Here is a 21,130-nt window from a genome sequence, read left to right on the forward strand (position 1 = left end):
ATTTCTCATCTCGTCAAATGAAAACACAAGTGGAACATTCAGTGCTGTGCACTGAGCCACTACAAAGCTCCAAGGTGCTTGTCGTTCTCACTATTAGATGTTCCAGTGTCCTCTTGTCTTGCAGTTAACATTTAACCTGAGATAGTGCACAGGATTACTTATTTATAGAATTCCAGTTGACCATCCTATGGTTGTGAGGGCCACCCTCTCAATTCCCTCCTTTCAGAGCTGAAAAGTCTGGGTTTTTTTCTCAATTTTCTTTCCTCATTTGAGGTTAATCCTTTGGTTCTTCTTTGCTCAGCCTCCACATTGTGGATCTTTCCCATGTCTCATTACGCATGATGCACTTTCAGCAGGACGCCCTGCCACATGTACCCTGCTGTTTTGACAGTACAACCCAGCGCTGTGTGTTCACATTGCTGCTCTGCACATCTCTTCCAGTTTGCCTTTCAGCTTCTCCCCACAGTCATTCAACATCATTCATTATTACGTCAATGTCCTGGCCAATATTTACCCCTCAAACAACTTCATGCAAACAGATTATCTGGTCATTTTCACATGGCTGTTTGTGGGACCTTGTGTGTAAATTGGCTGTCCTGTTTCCTAGGTTACAAAAGTGACTACTTTAAAAGTACTTCACTAAAGTAACATTTTGGGATGTCCTGAGGTCCATAAAGACAAAATATAACTCTCTTTGCGTGTCTCATTATTTTTTCCCCTTGTGTTTAAGACTTTGTATTTACCTGTGTTGAATTTTACCTGCCTTCTGTCTTATCCAGTTGGAAATATTATCTAGCTCTTGATTTGCAACAGGAATCTTTCTCATTAGTACCAAAGCGAAACGTTAACAATAAATTTTAGCTCCATTTAAATGTCAGGAGTAGAGCCACATGCTGGTTCATATTGCAACATTGCCACCTGCTGGTAATAAAAATGCAACATCAACATTTTCTATTTTCAGGTAAACAAATTGACCTACCTGCTTCCCACAACTCCACTGAGTAGTTTTTATTGGCTTTTGTTCAGGGTATGTAAAAGAACAGTGTATAGGGATTCTATTGTTGGAGCGACTGGAATAATATTGTCAGTTGTAGGATAGCATTAAGTTTGGGTGACATCCACCACCCAGCGCATTCACCCCTGTAGACTGCACTGCTCATGTTTGTATAACAGCTTTCATCAGAACCATGATATATAGTACACTGTTGTATCTCATGTTTCAGACATTTAAACCTTAAACTGCTGGCGCATTATCGCTGTGAGCCATATAATTGTTTAATCTTCTCTTTATATACTGTGTTAAAATGCGCACTAATATTACAATAACGAAGCAAAAGTACTCCAATATCCAATGTAGCTTTATTGGTATAGTAGTTATTGTAAATTACAAAGATATTCACTGTAGAAAACATAAATTTAAACACACCCTGACAAATGTTTTCCCTTTTTTTTCTTTTTTCAGTAGTGATATAGAAGAAGGCAGCTCACCACCACCTTCTTAAGGGCAATTGGGGATGGGCAGTAAATGCTGGCCTAGTCAGCGATGCCCACATCCCACGATACTTCATACAATAATGTGCAACATTTTGTTATGGGTCATACCTTAGATTTAAAATGGGCCTAATTAATATATCCAAATTTTCTGAAGGCCCAAATTTCCACTAACAGTCTGCCTTTTTAAAAATTATGACTATTATTTACCACTGACTTTGTTTACTAGAATCAATTCTATAATGTTTGAATTTCTTTACAGGTAAAAAATATTATTTACCATTCGGTTAAAGATGCCGTGGGAGTTCTGAGAATGCATGAAGAAAAGCTGTCAAATACACAACAGAGTGCTTAATGTTTTCATTGTTTTGTGACTTGACATGATCATTTGTTGAAAAAGACACATCAGCAGTGCCAAGGAAATTTGTAACTGTGGTTACAACCATGTTGTGCTACTGTAATCAATTGGTCAATGCATCAAAATTAATGTAATTTTAAAAAACAGCCTCTAATAATATGCAGGAAACTAGCACTGTGCTGTTCCATGTATTATATTTGTACATTTTAAAAATGGAAATGTATTTATTTTTGGATAAAATGTTACAGAATTTTATGCCATATTATAGATCTAATGTAAACATGAATTTGTACAGTTTTACTTTGCTAAAATTGATATTTTTCACTACATTGAGACAGTTACTGTGAGAAGGCATATGCAACTACCACATATGCCTATTTTTTTTAATTGCTGAATCGCACAGCTATCCATGTCATATCTTAAAGTACTGCCAAATAACGACACATTCTGAAGTTCCTTATAATAAAATGACTGGATGCATATCCCACACACAATAGCTTTTCATTAAATATTCATTGTAAAATTTAAACATTTACAAAGCTGTAATTTATTCAGTTGTCTAGTTAAATTTGTTATGGTGAACTTTTGCAAGCAAAATGACTTATTACCAAGAAAGTTGATATTCTATGTAAATACATATAAATATATACATTCAATTATGTATTTTTTTAAAGCATAGCTTGCTTCAGTTTGTTAAAGTACAAGTGTTACATGCTTTGTACGTTGAAATTGAAAGGGGTTTTACATTTTCCAATAAAATTGATTTATCAAATATCTGAATTTACATGTTTTGTCTGTTATTGGTGAATTTATATTAGAAACTACTCTCAATCACATTGGGTTTTAAATACTTCACATGCAATTAATTTCTTTAAGAATTTGTTTATTATACAATTGCTGAATTCTGAAAAGATCCGAAACAGTTTTATGACTTTTATATGTAACATTTTTTTATAGAGATGTATGTATGTGTGTGTATATGATATATACTTATAGAAATTTCTTCTGTGTTTATAGTTGTACACCTTTGTATTTTGGACTACATTAGAGTTTGCAGTCACACATTCTTGTTGCAAGTTTAAATTTTGTTTATGGAGTCTAGCTTTGAGATTGCAATCACTATTTTACTTTCATAGGCTGATGACCTTTGCTTGGGACACAGAAACTTGAGAGAAAAGGAGGCAAACTAACTTTAAGATGGATCCAAATGTTTTTAAAAAACAAGTAGTATTGTGGGAGTTTTCAGTCAGCCGTAATTTCAGCTTTATTTTCTTTTACAGCTTACCTATTTTGCTGCAGTGTGGGACTACTTGAGAAACAACATCCTGAATGACAGACCATTACCTGCAATCATATGTCACACACATGAAGGCATTAACACCATGAGTACTAAAGAAATGAGTCTCAAATTTCAGCTTCACTCAGAGGTCACAGCAGTGAACAGAGAGTTCAGAGTTCTCATTTGGCTTAGTGAAACATGTAGCAGTGAAGCTGCCTTTTTTCATTTGGTCAGTGCTGTGTGTTGCCTTATGTGAGTTCAACCAATTTGACAAAGTGCCTGTCATATTAATGGAAAGATAGCAAATGTAATCTCACTATTCAAGAAAGGAGGATGAGAGAAAGGGCAATATTAGGTATGTGGTAGCAGCATTTAGACTTATTAGGTAGAATCAACCTGGATTTTTTTTTAACATATTCATTTGTGGGATGTGAGAGTCACTGGCAAGCCAGCATTTATTGCCCGTCCCTAAATGCCTGGAACCGCTGCAGTTCATGTGGTGTAGGTACACCCACAGTGTGGTTAGAGAGGGGGTGCCAGGATTTTGACTCAACCCTAAGCTCTGTGGCTGCTGGATTTTGTCAGGATTCTTCTGACCTGTTGTAATGTGGGTAGGAGATCGATACAACAACAGCAAGCAACTTGCATTTAACATAGAAAAACATCGTAAGGCATTTTACCAAAGCATGAACCCCAGTAGCAGAGAATTGAATGGCTATGTGCTATTTACACCTTTTCTCCATGGTTCCATTAATCCCAAGCCTGGGAACTCTCTGTGTAAACTCTGGCCAGGATGTTCCACCTTTAGTATAAGCTGGACATTGTCAAATTGGACACAGTTTTTGGGAACAATATTAATAAATATCCTCCCAATATCACCAGAGTATGCCACTCTTAAAATAGGCTAGAATCAGTATAAATATTGAGGCTTAAGGAGGCCACAATGTATTGAAAATTTCAACTTCATCATTCACAACTTTGTGATTTTTTGCCATGAAAAATGAAAGAAACGCAGAGCAGATCTCTGTGAATAATTTTTTAAAACATTCAGAGAATTGCAATCAGGAGACTAACAGAAGGACCTTCCCAAGATGCCTGATAATCTGGTTGTCCTGTTGAGAGACCATCAAGAGAACATATTCTGAGAATCCTGTCATTTGAGAGTCAGTGGTGGGGAGATGAGACTAGTTTTGTAGGTGGCGATTTATTCTGACTGTTGGTTTGATGGATGGTAGATTCAAGCATGTCATATTCACGCCTAACTTTCAAAAGCTGCATAATTGGCGTGGTTTGACTACAGGTGTATCTGCATTTAAATACAGAGGAAACCCTAGGCGGTGGCAATACATTCATTGAGACATGTATAGCATAAAACTTGTCGAATTGCCCTTTTCCCCAGCAGAGGTCAGTAATGTTCTTTATATCCCTCATCACGATCTTCAACAGCTCCTTCCTCTGCCATTCTGTCCCAAAAGGTCCTTACTTGACCATAAATAATTTTGCAACTTTACTCAAGGGTTGGGGGGGGGGGGTAGTTCTTTAAAAACCAAAGTCAAAATCAAATAATTTGGGACAAAATTGATAGCTGCTTGGACAAACGAGTGTTAATTAAGGCAAGCCAGCACGAATGTGTTAAGGACAAACAGTATTTAACTACTTGGAGCTTTCTGATGGCATGACAGAGAGGGTTGATGAGGGCAACACTGATATAATGTACATGGACTTCCAAAAGGCATTTGATAAAGTGCCACACAACTTGTGAGCAAAGTTATAGCTCATGGAATAAAAGGGACAGTATTAACATGGATACAGAATTGGCTGAGCGACAGAAAACTGTCATGGTTAATGGATGTTTTACCTGGGGTGGAGGAAAGTTTGTCGTAGTGATCCCCAAGGCCAGTGTTGGAACCCTTGTTCTTCTTGATATAAATGACCTTATTATACAGAGCACAATTTCAGAATTTGCCAATGATAAAAAATTTGGGAGCATTGTGAACTGTGAAGCAGATGGTATAGAGCTTCAAAAGGGCAGAGAGAGGTTGGCTGAATAGGTGGACCAGTGGCAGGTGAAATTTAATGCAGATTGTGAAGTAATTCATTTTGGTAGGTAGAACTGAATAGGTGGACCAGTGGCAGGTGAAATTTAATGCAGATTGTGAAGTAATTCATTTTGGTAGGTAGAACTGAATAGGTGGACCAGTGGCAGGTGAAATTTAATGCAGATTGTGAAGTAATTCATTTTGGTAGGTAGAACTGAATAGGTGGACCAGTGGCAGGTGAAATTTAATGCAGATTGTGAAGTAATTCATTTTGGTAGGTAGAACGTTGAGGGGCAATATAAAATAAAGGGTACAATTCTAATGGGGATGCAGAGGGGCCTGAGTGTATATGTACACAAACAATTGAAGGTGCCAGGACAGGAGAGAGTGGTTAATAAAGTTTACAGCATCCTAATAGGGGCATGGAGCATAAAAGCAAGGAAGTTATGTCAAACTTGAATAGAACACTTGTTCAGCCTCAACTGGAGTATTGCATCCAGTTCTGGGCAGCGTGCTAGGAAAAATGTGAAGGTATTGGAGGGAATGCAGAAAAGATTCACGAGAATAGTTCCAGGGATGAGGAACGTCCAGTTACATGGATAAATTGCAGGAGTTGGGACTGTTTTCCTTGCAGAAAAGGTTGAGAGGAGATTTGTTAGAGGTATTCAAAATCATGAGGGTTCTGGACAAAGTAGATAGGGAAAAACTGTGCCCATTGGTGGAAAGATTGAGAATAGGGCATAGATTTAAGGTTATTGGCAAAAGAAGCAATGGCGACATGAAAAACCTTTTCATGTAGTGATTGTGGTGGAGGCAGGTTCAATCAAGGCATTCACAAGGGAATTGGATTTTTACCTGAAAAGGAAGATAGAGCAGGGCTCCGGAGAGAAGCTGGGGCTATGGCACTAGGTGCATGGCTCCTATGGACAGCAGGCACCGAAATGACAGGCTGAATAGACTCCTGAGCTGTAACAATTCTGTAGTTCTGGATTCATCAATATTAATCCTGTCAGAGAAGATTTAGCCCTACCATCAGTCTGAGTTTATGGATACCTTTTCTCAACTGCAGACATATTTCCTGAATAAGAGACCTACTCCTGAGATAAAAACAAAAAACTGCTGATGCTGGAAATCCAAAATAAAAACAGAATTACCTGGAAAAACTCAGCAGGTTTGGCAGCATCGGCGGAGAAGAACAAAGTTGATGTTTCGAGTCCTCATGACCCTTCAACAGAACTAAAGAAAAATAGGAGAGGGGTGAAATATAAGCTGGGTTAAGGTGGTTTGTGGGGGTGGGGGGTGGGGGGGGGTGGAGAGAAGTAGGGGGGGTGGTTGTAGGGACAAGCAAGCAGTGATAGGAGCAGATAATCAAAAGATGTCAGACAAAAGAACAAAGGTGTTGAAGGTGGTGATATTATCTAAAAGAATGTGCTAAATAAGAATGGATGGCAGGACACGCAAGGTACAGCTCTAGTGGGGGTGGAGTGAAATAAGACTAACAGGGCATAAAAGGTATAGATTTAAAAATAATAGAAATAGGTGGGAAAAGAAAAATCTATATAAAATATTGGAAAAAACAAAAGGGAGGGGGAAGAAACAGAAAGGGGGTGGGGATGGAGGAGGGAGGTCAAGATCTAAAGTTGTTGAATTCAATATTCAGTCTGGAAGGCTGTAAAGTGCCTAGTTGGAAGATGAGGTATTGTTCCTCCAGTTTGCTTTGGGCTTCACTGGAACAATGCAGCAAGCTAAGGACAGACATGTGGGCAAGAGAGCAGGGTGGAGTGTTAAAATGGCAAGCAACAGGGAGGTCTGGGTCATTCTTGCGGACAGACTGCAGGTGTTCTGCAAAGCGATCGCCCAGTCTGCGTTTGGTCTCTCCAATGTAGAGGAGACTGCATTGGGAGCAACGAATGCAGTAGAGTAAGTTGGGGGAAATGCAAGTGAAATGCTGCTTCACCTGAAAGGAGTGTTTGGGCCCTTGGACGGTAAGGAGAGAGGAAGTGAAGAGGCAGGTGTTGCATCTTTTGCGTGGGCATGGGGAGGTGCCGTAGGTGGGGGTTGAGGAGTAAGGGGTAATGGAGGAGTGTCCCGGAGGGAACGATCCCTATGGAATGCCACCGGGGTGGGGGGGGGAGGGGTGAAGGGAAGATGTGTTTGGTGATGGCATCATATTGGAGTTGGCAGAAATGGCGGAGGATGATCCTTTGAATAGGGAGGCTGGTGGGGTGATAAGTGAGGACAAGGGGGACCCTATCATGTTTCTGGGAGGGAGGAGAAGGCGTGAGGGCGGATGCGCGGGAGATGGGCCGGACACGGTTGAGGGCCCTGTCAATGACCGTGGGTGGGAAACCTCGGTTAAGGAAGAAGGAGGACATGTCAGAGGAACTGTTTTTGAAGGTAGCATCATCAGAACAGATGCGATGGAGGCAAAGGAACTGAGAGAATGGGATGGAGTCCTTACAGGAAGCGGGGTGTGAGGAGCTGTAGTCGAGGTAGCTGTGGGAGTCGGTAGGCTTGTAATGGATATTGGTGAACCGTCTATCGCCAAAAATTGAGACAGAGAGGTCAAGGAAGGGAAGGGAAGTGTCAGAAGTGGACCATGTGAAAATAATGGAGGGGTGGAGATTGGAAGCAAAATTAATAAATTTTTCCAGGCCCCAACAAGTGCATGAAGCAGCACCAAAGTAATTATCGATGTACCGGAGAAAGAGTTGTGGGAGGGGGGCTGGAGTAGGAATGGAACAAGGAATGTTCCACATACCCCATAAAGAGACAGGCATAGCTGGGGCCCATGCGGGTACCCATAGCCACACCTTTTATTTGGAGGAAGTGAGAGGAGTTAAAGGGGAAATTGTTCAGTGTGAGAACAAGTTCAGCCAGACGGTGGATGGGGATTGTTCGGGCCTCTGTTCGAGGAAGAAGCTAAGGGCCATCAGACCATCCTGGTGGGGGATGGAGGTATAGAGGGATTGGACGTCCATGGTGAAGAGGAGGCGGTTGGGGCCAGGGAACTGGAAATTGTTGATGTGACGTAAGGTGTCAGAGGAATCACGGATGTAGGTGGGAAGGGACTGGACAAGGGGAGAGAGAATGGGGTCAAGATAACGAGAAATGAGTTCCGTGGGGCAGGAACAGGCTGACACGATCGGTCTACCGGGACAGTTCTGTTTGTGGATTTTGGGTAGGAGGTAGAAGTGGGCTGTCTGAGGTTGGGCGACAATCAGGTTGGAAGCTGTGGGAGGCAGCTCTCCAGAGGAGATGAGGTCAGTGACAGTCCTGGAAACAATGGCTTGATGTTCAGTGGTGGGGTGATGGTCCAGGGAGAAGTAGGAGGAAGTGTCTGCAAGTTGACGCTCAGCCTCCGCGAGATAGAGGTCAGTGCGCCAGACAACAACAGCACCACCCTTGTCAGCGTGTTTGATGATAATGTTGGGGTTGGACCTGAGAGAACGGAGTGCAGTAAGTTCGGAGAGAGACAGGTTAGAATGGGTGAGAGGAACAGCTAAATTGAGATGACTAATATCACGCCGACAGTTCTCAATGAAAAGATCAAGAGAAGGTAAGAATCCAGAGGGAGGGGTCCAGGTGGAGGGAGAATATTGGAGGTGGGTAAAAAGATGCATTGAACGGGGAGAGGGCTCCTGCCCAAAGAAGTGAGCCCGGAGACAAAGATGACGGAAGAAGAGTTCAGCATCGTGCTGAGCCCGAAATTCATTGAGATGAGGGCGTAAGGGTATGAAACTAAGTCCTTTGCTGAGCACTGAACGTTCAGCGTCGGAGAGGAGAAGGTCAGAGGGTATAGTGAATACACGGCCGGGGCTGGGATTGGAAGATGGGGTGGGGACGGAGGGACAGGCAGGGTTGGAGGGTCCTAGATGGGTGTTGGTGTCGATGAGTTGTTGGAGCTTGCGTTCCTTAGCACTTGAGAGAAAGAGAAAAAGTTTCTTGTTGAGGCGTCGGATGTGACGAAGAATAAAATGAAACTGGGGGCACGCGCAGCTTTGAGAAAGGGTCAGGCCTACTCCTGACCCACTCCTGCTCTCTGTCCCTGCAGAGCAGTGTTGGGCTAATTAACTCACATATAGTTCTTCACTTTAAGAACTCTAAATTGTTCAGAAATCCATCAACTGCAAGTTATAGGTCCCAAAAAAAAGAAATAGGAGCAGGAATAGGCTATTTGCCCCCTTGAGCCTGCTCTGCTATTCAATGAGACCATGGTTGATCTGATTGTGGCTTTAAATCCACTTTATGGTCAGCCCCCATAACCTTTGACCCCCTTGTAGATCAAGAATCTGTCTAACTCAACTTAATGTATTCAATGACCCAGCCTTCACTACTCTGTGGTAAGAAAATTTCAAAGTTTAATGACCGTCTGAGAGAAGAAATTCCTTGTTATCTCTGTCCTAAGTGGAGACCTCTTATTTTGAAACTATTCTCCATAGATCTAGACTCCCCCACAAGGGAAAACATCTTCTCCACATCTACCCTGTCAAGCCCCCTCTGAATCTTGCATGAGATCACCTCTCATTCTTCTAAACTCCAACCTTTTCGCATAAGACAATGCCTTCATCCCAGGAATCAACCTAGTGAACCTTCTCTGAACTGCTTCCATTGCAAATAAAGAGACCAAAACTGTACGCAATGCTGTACGTGTGGTCTCACCAATGCCCTGTACAGTCTTGTAGCAAGACTCCCCTACTTTTATACGCCATTCCTGTTGTAATAAAGGCCAATATTCCATTTGCCTTCCTAATTACTTGCTATACCTGCATGCTAATTTTTTGTGATTCATGTACAAGGACACCCAGATCCTTCTGTACAGCTGCTTTCTGCAGTTTCACTGTATTTAAATAATATACAGCTTTTCTATTCTTTCTGCCAAAGTGAACAATATCACATCTTCCCACACCAGACTCCATTTGCCAATTTTTTGCTAATTTCACTTAACCTATGTATATCCCTTTGCTGACTCTTTGTAACCTCCTCACAACTTAATTTCCTAACTTTAAATCATAAGTAAATTTGACAATGCGCTTGATCCCTTCATCTGAGTCATTAATATAGATTGTAAATAATTATGTCCCCAGCACTGATCCCTGTGGCATCCCCCTAGTTGCTGTTTGCCAAACTGAAAATGACCCATTTATCCTGGCTCTTTGTTTCCTGTTAGTTAGCCAATCCTCTAGCATGCTAATATATTGCCTCCAATACTATGAGCTGTTACCTTGTGCAGTAACTTTTTATGGGGCACCTTACTGAATGCCTTTTGGAAATCTAAATACATCACATCTATCGTTTCCCCTTTAACCACCTTGCTTGTTACATCCTCAAAGAACTCTAATAAATTTGTCAAACACAATCTCCCTTTCACCAAACCGTGTTGAATCTGTCTGATTATATTATGATTTTCTAAATGTAGTGCTACTACCTTGTTAATAATGGTTTCCAGCATTTTCTCAATAACATATGTTAGGCTAACTGGCCTACAGTTCCCTGCTTTCTGACTATCTCCTTTCTTGAATAAAGGTGTTACATTTGTGGTTTTCCAATCTGCTGGGAATTTTGGAAGATTACAACCATTGAACCCATTATCTCTACAGCCACTTCTTTTAAGGCCCTAGAATGCAGACCATCAGGTCCAGGGGACTTGTTAGCTTTTAGTCCCATTAGTTGTCTCAGTACTTTTTTTCTACTCATAGTGATTGTTTTAAGTTCCTCCTTCCCTTTTGCCCTTTGATTTTCTGCTATACTTGGGATGCTTCCCGTGTCTTCTACTGTGAAGACATATACATAATACTTGTTCAAAGTCTCTACTATGTCCTTGATTCCCCCATACCTGTCCTCACACATCTATGCTGACGCCCTGTCCGCAATGTGATCATATTTAAGTTTCAATTTCATTTACAAACCCCTTTAACAGTCTAAACCCACCTGACCTCAGAAACCTCACAGCAGTTCTAAAACTGTACCCCAATCAGTGTCAGCGTAACTGTCCTCCTATCAGTGTCAGCGTAACTATTGTTATGTCTTCTGGTTCCCAGTGTTTGAAATAATCACATTTATAGACTGGTGCTTCATCGAGTGTATTTCTTCAAGTTCCAAGTGGCTAGCTGACTGATACATTGCTGCTCAGCACCTGATTGCAAAGAAGCAATAAGTGTGGAACTCTGAATGTACATTCACATATCAATTAGTTCCTAACTCTTTACAAATAATATAACAATATAAAATACCTCTTTCTTTAATAAATATAATGTCTTTATATCAATATTAATGAAATATGGACTCTGTTCCTCCTCATTTGTTTACCAGTTTCAGTGTCAATGATGTATGGCCTTGGAATCTCAGCTTCACCAACGACTCTTCCTGGGTTCCAGGTTTTCATGTTTGGATCCTGTACATGTACAGTTTGTCCTATCAACCACTCAGGAAGGGATTTGGCATGGTTGTTGAAATGTTGACCTCCTGCTACCTGTGCATCAGTGAGTTACCATCTTACTTCCTCCTGGTCACTTGAAAGGATTATCATGCTTGGCAAAGCTGTCTTATACTTTCTTCCGTTCAATAACTCTGTGGGTGATTTCATGTCAGTCTTGAGACGGGCAGATTTGAGTGGCAATAGGCAAGTTTTGGGACTTCCTTTGTCTCTCATCATTTTGTGAGGGCTCTTTTGACTGTCTGGACATGTCGTTCTATAAACCCTTGTCCACTTGGGTAATATGGTGATGAGGTGATGATGTTGAATCGTACTATTCAGTGAATAACTTAAATTCTCTGGAGGTGGATTGGGTTCTGTGATGTTTGTGCTAAACGTTTGATTTTTTGTAGAAGGACATTTTAGTTAAAAAGAAATGTTAAATAAGAAACCTGCCAGTAGGGTTTGCTAAGTCCTGGATGTATTGACCTCTAGTGTAGAATAAGGAATAAAGGAACCTTCTGTTTTTTTACACAGGAAGCTGGGGTTCAGAAGCAGAAAGTTGTGTGTGTATTCTTAATTGTTAAGAAGTGACAAAACACTTCAAATGGCGACAAGGGTGGGATCATTGTTATTAGGGGCATTAGAGGCTTTTGTTTCAGCTACTATGGACTTTGTAGCTTATGTCAATCAAATGGAACAGTTTTTCATCGTGAATGAGATTGAAGAGGAAAAGCAGGCCTCAGTGTTTCTTACAGTCATCGGAATGAAAAATTTAACTTTACTGAGGAATCTCAGTGCTCCTGACAAGCCAGCAAATAAAAGCTTTAAAGAGCTTCTGGAAGTTTTGAAAAAGCACTTTGATCCCAGACCAGCAATTATTGCCGAGAGATTCAAGTTTCACCGAAGAGAACAGCATGAGAGAGAATCAGTCAGTTTCCCAGTTCCTGGCTGAGTTGAGAATATTAGTGGAACATTGTAACTTTGAAGGTTACCTGGAAGAAGCATTGCGAGGTTGCTTGGTTTGTGGACTAAGAAATGAAAGAATTCAGCATAGATTGTTAGCAGAGCAAGAGTTGATACTGAAGAGAGCGTTCGAGATTGCGCAAAGCGTAGAAATGACAGAGAAACTAGCTGGAGATTTGAAAGCACATTTTGACAATGCCAAGTTAAAATAGTAAAGTCAGGCTATACTCACTTCCAAACATGTCACCGCTGTAATGGAATAGGGCATGATGCAGAAGCCTGAAAGTGGAAAACCGCTATTTGTCACTACTGTGGGGAAAAAAAGACACATACAGCATACATGTAGATCAAAGCATGATCACGGTAAAGCAGCACCTCCAAGAAAAGGGCATCATGAGGAGCACACAGACAAGCTGCGCTAGAAACTAAAGAGGCAGTTTAAACTGACGCATTACTTGGAAACAAAATACAAAAGTAATGTGAGTCCAGATGAGACAGAAATTGAAGCTAACAGTGACAATGCAGAAGAGCAATTGTATTACAATCAGTCTGATCTGAAACTAGATGAAGGACTAAAAGTTGGCTTTGCCTTGAATGGTAATATGGTTGAAATGGAGGTTGACACTGGAGCATCTGTTTCTATTGCTTCAGAGAAGACATGGGAGAAAATTTTCAAGAAATGCCCATTGGAGAAAACCCTCCTCCAGTTTAGCACCTACACTGAGCCTGTGAATACACTTGGAAAAATGTCTGTTCAAGCTAAATATGGAGATCAAATAGCAAAGTTACCACTTATCATTCTGAAAGGGGATCGTGCATCGATAATGGACAGGAACTGCCTGAAAGAAATTCGGCAGGACTGGAATAAGATAAATAAAGTGCATTGTAACCCCATGTTGCAGTCCTTGTGAGACAGGCATACTGATGTCTTCAAAGGAGGTCTTGTAGCCATTAAAAACGTTGAAGCCAAACTTGCTGTGAAGGCTGAAGCTTCTCCAAGGTTCTTCAAACCACGTTCAGTTCCCTATTCAATGTGACAGAAAATCGAGCAGGTACTAGAACGACTTAAAAACTTTCAGATAATTGAGAAAGTTGATTGTGCAGAGTGGGCAGCTCCAATAGTCCCAGCAGTGAAGGATGACAGGTCTATCAGAATATGTGGTGACTATAAAATCACCATTAATCCTTTCCTGGAAGTGCATCAGTACCTGCTACCGAAAATTGAGGACCTGTTCGCTGCTCTGAGTGGATGTGAATTATTCACAAAGTTTGACCAATCACAGACATTTTTGCAAATGCATCTGAGTGAAGTTTCCAGGAAGTATACAACCATCAGCACAGAGGTCTATAATCAATAAAAACAGCTACCATTTGGAATCGTGTCATCACCAGCTTTATTCCAGCAGGCCATGGACAAAATACTGCAGGTCCTCCCTGGTGTAATCTGCTTCCAAGATGACATGCTCATCACTGGGAAAAACCTCCCAACTCATTTAGAGAGCCTAGGTAGGGTCCTACGTAGTCTGGAAAAATATGGCTGTAAGAAATCCAAATGCTCGTTCCTGAAGCCCTCAGTGGAGTAGCTGGGGCATGTGATTGATGAACCTGGCCTCTCAACCTCACCTAGAAAGGTGGAGGCAGTGGTGAATGCACCACAGCCTAAGAATGTCAAGGAGTATCATTCATTTTTGGGACTTGTGAATTACTACTGCAAGTTCATTTCCAGTTTGGCTACCAAGGCAGCACCACTGAATAATCTGCTGAAGAAGAATGTAAAATGGAACTGGTCACAAGCCTGTCAGGAAGTTTCAAGGAACTTCAGCAAGAGCTCACTTCTGCTAAAGTCCTGGGATATTTTGAAGAAAAGTTGTCTGTCAGTTTGACTTGTGATGCATCTGGATATGGTGTTGGAGCTGTCATCTCCCACACTTCCTGATGGCAGTGAAAGGCCCATTGCAGACACCTCACACACATTGTCCAAGGCAGAACAAAATTATACCCAAACTGAGAAGGAGACTCTTGGACTAATCTATGGAGTCAAGACATTCCACTCCCCCAAACCCACTCATTCACCCTCACTCCCACACTCTTACTCATACTCGATCCCAAACCCTCACCCACACTTACTCCCACACCCTCACTCACACTCTTACACCCACACTTACTCCCACACCCTCACTCACACCCGCTCGCACACCCTCACTCACACTCACTCCCATACACTCATTCACACTCAATCCCACACCATCACTCCCACACCCACTCCCAGGCTCTCACTCCCACACTGACTCCCACACCTTCACACACCCACTCGCACACACTCACAACCACATGCAGTTTGACACCATCACTCCCACACCCAGTCTCACACCTTCACTCACTCTCACTCCCACACCCTCACACCCACACCCAGTCCCACACCATCACTCCCACAAACACTCCCAGGCTCTTACTCACACACTGACTTGCACACCCTTACACACCCTCTCGCACAACCTCACTCCCACACCCAGTCCCACACTCTCACTCCCACACCCACTCTCACACATTCACTCCCACACCCTCACTCACACCCACACTCTCATACACACCCACTCCCACACCCTCATTCACATTTACTCCCACACTCTCACTCCCATACCCTCACTCACACATTCACTCACACTCACTCCCACACCCTAACTCATACTCACTCCAATACCATCACTCCCACACCCATCTCACACATTCACTCACACACACTCCCACACCTTCACTCACACTCACTCCCACACCCTCAATCACACCCACTCACACACACTCATTCATACTCACTCCCACACTCTCACTCCTATACCCGCTCCCACACACTTACTCCAAGACTCCCTCACTCCCACACCCTCACACACTCAATCACACACTCTTACTCCCAAACCCTCATTCACACCCACTCCCAAACCCTCACACCCACTCCCACACCTTCACTCACACTCACTCCCGCACCTTCAATCGCACTCACTCCCACACCTTCACTCGCACTCACTCCCACACTTTCACTCATGCTCACTCCCACACCTTCAATTACACCCACCCCTACAACCACTCACACTTCCACTCCAGGCTCACTCCCACACCCACACTCACTCTCACTCTCACTACCGAAACCATTCACACTCCCACTCCAGGCTCACTCCCATATCCTCTCTCACACTCACTCCCACACCTTCACACACACTTACTCCCACACCCTCACTTCCACCCACTCCCGCACCCTCCCTCCTACACCCTCACTCACACTCACTGCCACACCCACTCCCACACCCTCATTTCCACAATCACTCCCACACTCTCACTCACACTTGCTCCCACACCCTCACTTCTACCCAATCCCACACCCTTCCTTCCACATCCTCACTCACATCCACTCCCACAGCCACACTCCCACATCCTCACTCACACCAATTCCCAAACCCTCACTCACATCCACTCCCACACACTCACTCCCACACCCTCACTCACACCAATTCCCACACCCTCATTCACACTCACTCCCACATACTCACACCCACACCCACTCGCACAATCTCGCTCCCACACCCTCACGCACACGCACTCCCACACCCACACCCGTTCACTCTCCCACTCCAGGCTCAGTCACACTTCCACACTCACTCGCACCCACTCCCACGCTCTCACTCTCACACACTCACTCACACCCACTCCCACATACAGTCCCACATTCTCACTCCCACAACCTCACTCATACTCACTCCCACACCCTCATTCCCACAATCACTCCCACACTCTCACTCACACTTGCTCCCACACCCTCACTTCTACCCACTCCCACACCCTTCCTTCCACACCCTCACTCACACCCACTCCCACACCCTCACTCACACTCACTCCCACATTCTCACTCCCACACTCACTCCCACAATCTCACTCACACTCACTCCCACACCCATACCCACTCACCCTCCCACTCCAGGCTCGGTCACACTTCCACACTCACTCACACCCTTCCTCCCACACCCACTCCCACTCTCACTCCCACACTCTCACTCACCCTTACTCCCACACTCTCACTCACACTTACTCCCACACCCTCACACACCCACCCCCACACCCTCACTCACACCCAAACCCACACCCACAAACACACCCACACCCTAACTCCTCCACCCTCACACAATCACTCCCACACCCTCACTCACATCCACTCCCACACCCTCACTCCCACACCCTCACTCACACCCACTCCTACACCCTCACTCACACACACTCCCACATTCTCACTCCCACAACCTCACTCGCAAACTCAATCCCACACCCACACCCATTCACACTCCCACTGCAGGCTTCCTCCCACACCCTCACTCACACTCACTCCCACAGTCTCACTCCCACACCCTTAATCCCGCGCTCTCACTCTCACCCGCTCCCACACCCTCGATCACACCCACTCCCACACCCTCACTCATGCCCACTCCGATACACTCACTCACACACCCTTAATCCCACTCACCCCCACATTCACTCCTACACCCACACGCACTCACACTCCTACTCCAGGCTCACTCCCATGCCCACATTCAGTCGCACCCTCACTCCCACACCCACGCTCCACTTACACCCACTCCCAAACACTCACTCCCACGCCCAAACCCATTCACACTCCCATTCCAGGTCACTTACACTCCCCCACTCACTCACACTCCCCTTCCCACTCACTTGTACTCACACTCCCGCACTCACTTGTACTCACACTCCCGCATTCACTCACACTTCCACTTCCACACTCACTCGCACTCCCACACTCAATCCGACACCTAAAGCGATTCACACTCCCACTCCAGGCTCACTCCCACACCTTCCCACAACCTCACTCCCAGCCCCTCACTCCCACACCTTCATTCCCACACTCACACACCCACACCCTCACTCCCACACTCACTCCCACACTCACTCCCATGCTTTCACTCACACCCCCTCCCACACCCTCACTTATACTCACTCCCATACCCTCACACCCACATCCTCACTCACACCGACTTGCCACTCTCACTCGCACATGCTCACTCCTACACTCACTCCCACACTCTCACTCCCACTCCCATTCCCACACCCTCACTCCCACACCCTCACTCCCACATCCTCACTCTCACACCCTCATTCCCACATCCTCACTCCCACACCCTCACTCCCACACCCTCATTCCCACACCCTCACACCCACACCCTCACTCCCACATCCTCACTCTCACTCCCACACTCCCTCTCCCACACACTCTCTCCCACGCTCTCACTCCCAGACACTGACTCCCACATTCAATCCCACACCCTTAATCCCACAACTTCACTCCCAAGCTATCACTCCCAAGCTATCACTCCCACACACTCACTCCCACACACTCTCTCCCACACACTCGCATGGTCGAACTCCCACAGCCTCACTCCCACACCCTCACTCTCACACTCATACTCCCACACCCACTCTCACACCCTCACTCCCAAACCCACTCCCACACCCTCACACCCAGACCCTCACTCCCAAATCCTCACTCTCACACCCTAACTCCCACACCCTCACTCTCACACGCACACTCCCACACCCTCACTCCCACACCACTCCCAAACCCTCACTCCCATATCATCATTCCCACACCCTCACTCCCATACCCTCACTCCCACACCCTCACACCCACACCCTCACTCCCACATCCTCACTCTCACACCCTCACTCCCACATCCTCACTCTCACACGCACACTCCCACACCCTCACTCCCACACCACTCCCACACCCTCATTCCCACACCCTCACTCCCACATCCTCACTCCCACACCCTCACTCCCACACCCTCACTCCCACACCCTCACACCCACACCCTCACTCCCACATCCTCACTCTCACACCCTCATTCCCACATCCTCACTCCCACACCCTCACTCCCACACCCTCATTCCCACACCCTCACACCCACACCCTCACTCCCACATCCTCACTCTCACACCCACACTCCCACACCCTCAGTCCCACACCACTCCCACACCCTCATTCCCACACCCTCACACCCACACCCTCACTCCCACATCCTCACTCTCACACCCACACTCCCACACCCTCAGTCCCACACCACTCCCACACCCTCACTCCCACACCCTCACACCCACACACCCACTCCCACATCCTCACTCCCAAACACTCACTCACACCTACTCCTACAGCCTCACTCACACACACTCCCACATTCTCACTCCCACAACCTCACTCGCAAACTCAATCCCACACCCACACCCATTCACACTCCCACTGCAGGCTTCACTTACACTCCCCCATTCACTCACACTCCCCTTCCCACTCACTTGTACTCACACTCCCGCACCCACTTTTACTCACACTCCTGCACTCACTCACACTTCCACTTCCACACTCACTCTCACTCCCACACTCAATCCGACACCCAAAGCGATTCACACTCCCACTCCAGGTTCACTCCCACGCCATCCCACACCCTCACACCCACCCCCTCACTCCCACACCTTCATTCCCACACTCACACTCCCACACCCTCACTCCCACACTCACACCCACACTCACACCCATGCTCTCACTCACACCTCATCCCACACCCTCATTCATACTCACTCCCATACCCTCACTCCCAAACCCTCACTCACACCGACTCGCACACTCTCACTCGCACACACTCACTCCTACACTCACTCCCACACTCTCACTCCCACTCCCATTCCCACACCCTCACTCCCACACCCTCACTCCCACGCCTTTAATCCCACAGTCTCACTCACACTCATTCCCACATCCTTACTCCCACATTCAATCCCACAATCACACCCACTCACACTCTCACTCCAGGATCACTCTCACTCCCACACCCTCACTCATACTCACTCCCATACCCTCACACCCACATCTTCACTCACACTGACTCGCACACACTCACTCCTACATTCACTCCCACACTCTCACTCCCACTCCCATTCCCACACCCTCACTCCCACGCCTTTAATCCCACAGCCTCACACACCCTCACACCCACACCCTCACTCACACCAATTTACCCACTCTCACTCCCACACCTGCACTCCCACACCCTCACTCCCACACCCTCACTCCCACACCCTCACTCCCACACACCCACTCCCACACCATCACTCCCACACCATCACTCCCACACCCTCACTCCCAGACCCTCACTCACACACCCACTCCCACACCATCACTCCCACACCCTCACTCCCACACCCTCACTCCCACATCTCACTCCCACACCCTCACTACCACACCCTCACTCCCACACACCCACTCCCACATCCTCACACCCACACCCTCACACCCACACTCTCACTCCCAGACTCTCACTCCCAAACCCACTCCCACACCCACGCCCACATCCTCATTCCCACACCCAATCCCACACACACTCCAACACCCTCACTCACACCCACACTCGCGCCCTCACTCACACCAACTCGCATACACTCACTCCCACACCTTCACTCCTACACTCAATCCCACATGCTCACTCCCACTCCCATTCCCGCATACTCACTCCCAGGCCCTTAATCCCAAAGCTTCACTCCCTCATCCTTAATCCCACCATCTCACTCTCCCACCGACAATCCCACACCCTGGCTCCCATACCCTCATCCCAAACACTCACGCCCACACTCACTCCCACACCCACTTTCACACCCTCAATCACACTCACTCCCACACCCACTCCCACGTCCTCAATCCCACACCGTCACTCCCACACCCACTTTCACATCCTCACTCACACACTCACTCACACACCCACTCCTGCACCCTCACTCCCACACCCACTCCCTCACTCCCACACTCACTCCCACGCCCACACACTCACTCTCATGCTCTCATTCCCACACCCACTCCCACACCTTCAATCCCACACCCTCACTCCTACACCCTCAGTCTCACACCCTCACTCCCATACACTCACTCACACACTCACTCCCACACTCACTTCCAGACCCTCATTCCCACACCTACACTCTCACTCCCGCACCCACACCCAAACCCTCACTCCAGACACTCACTCCGACATTCACTCCCATGCCCACTCCCACGCCCACTCCTAAACCCAATTCCACACCCTCACTTCTACATTCACTCCCACACTCACTCCAACACCCTCACTCACACCCACACTCGCGCCCTCACTCACACCGACTCGCATACTCTCACTCCCACACCTTCACTCCTACACTCAATCCCACATGCTCACTCCCACTCCCATTCCCGCACACTCACTCCCAGGCCCTTAATCCCAAAGCTTCACTCCCACATCCTTAATCCCACCATCTCACTCTCCCACCGACAATCCCACACCCTGGCTCCCGTACCCTCATCCCAAACACTCATGCCCACACTCACTCCCACACCCACTTTCACACCCTCACTCACACACTCACTCCCACACCCACTCCCACGTCCTCAATCCCACACCATCACTCCCACACCCACTTTCACATCCTCACTCACACACTCACTCACACACTCACTCACACACCCACTTCTGCACCCTCACTCCCACACCCACTCCCTCACTCCCACA

General features: G+C 46.1%; 1 protein-coding gene and 1 long non-coding RNA gene across 7 annotated transcripts in view; one reads left to right on the top strand and one right to left on the bottom strand.

Annotated features, from left to right (window-relative positions):
- Positions 1 to 2,629, top strand: part of jmjd1cb (jumonji domain containing 1Cb) — a 304,442-nt gene extending 301,813 nt beyond the window's left edge. For all 6 annotated transcript variants that reach the window (XM_041210479.1, XM_041210481.1, XM_041210483.1 and 3 more), the window contains one exon: positions 1,754 to 2,629. In XM_041210479.1, the coding sequence (XP_041066413.1) occupies positions 1,754 to 1,846 (93 nt within the window). In that variant the 3' untranslated portion in view covers positions 1,847 to 2,629. The remainder of the gene's footprint in view (positions 1 to 1,753) is intronic.
- The window catches only part of LOC121290204, an 89,247-nt gene that overhangs the window by 30,620 nt on the left and 37,497 nt on the right, over positions 1 to 21,130 (bottom strand). The window contains exon 2 of the long non-coding RNA XR_005945720.1: positions 12,781 to 12,827. This is a non-coding gene — a long non-coding RNA (uncharacterized LOC121290204). The remainder of the gene's footprint in view (positions 1 to 12,780; positions 12,828 to 21,130) is intronic.

This window comes from Carcharodon carcharias, chromosome 17 (genome assembly GCF_017639515.1).
Source record: "Carcharodon carcharias isolate sCarCar2 chromosome 17, sCarCar2.pri, whole genome shotgun sequence".
Taxonomy (NCBI): Eukaryota; Metazoa; Chordata; class Chondrichthyes; order Lamniformes; family Lamnidae; genus Carcharodon; species Carcharodon carcharias.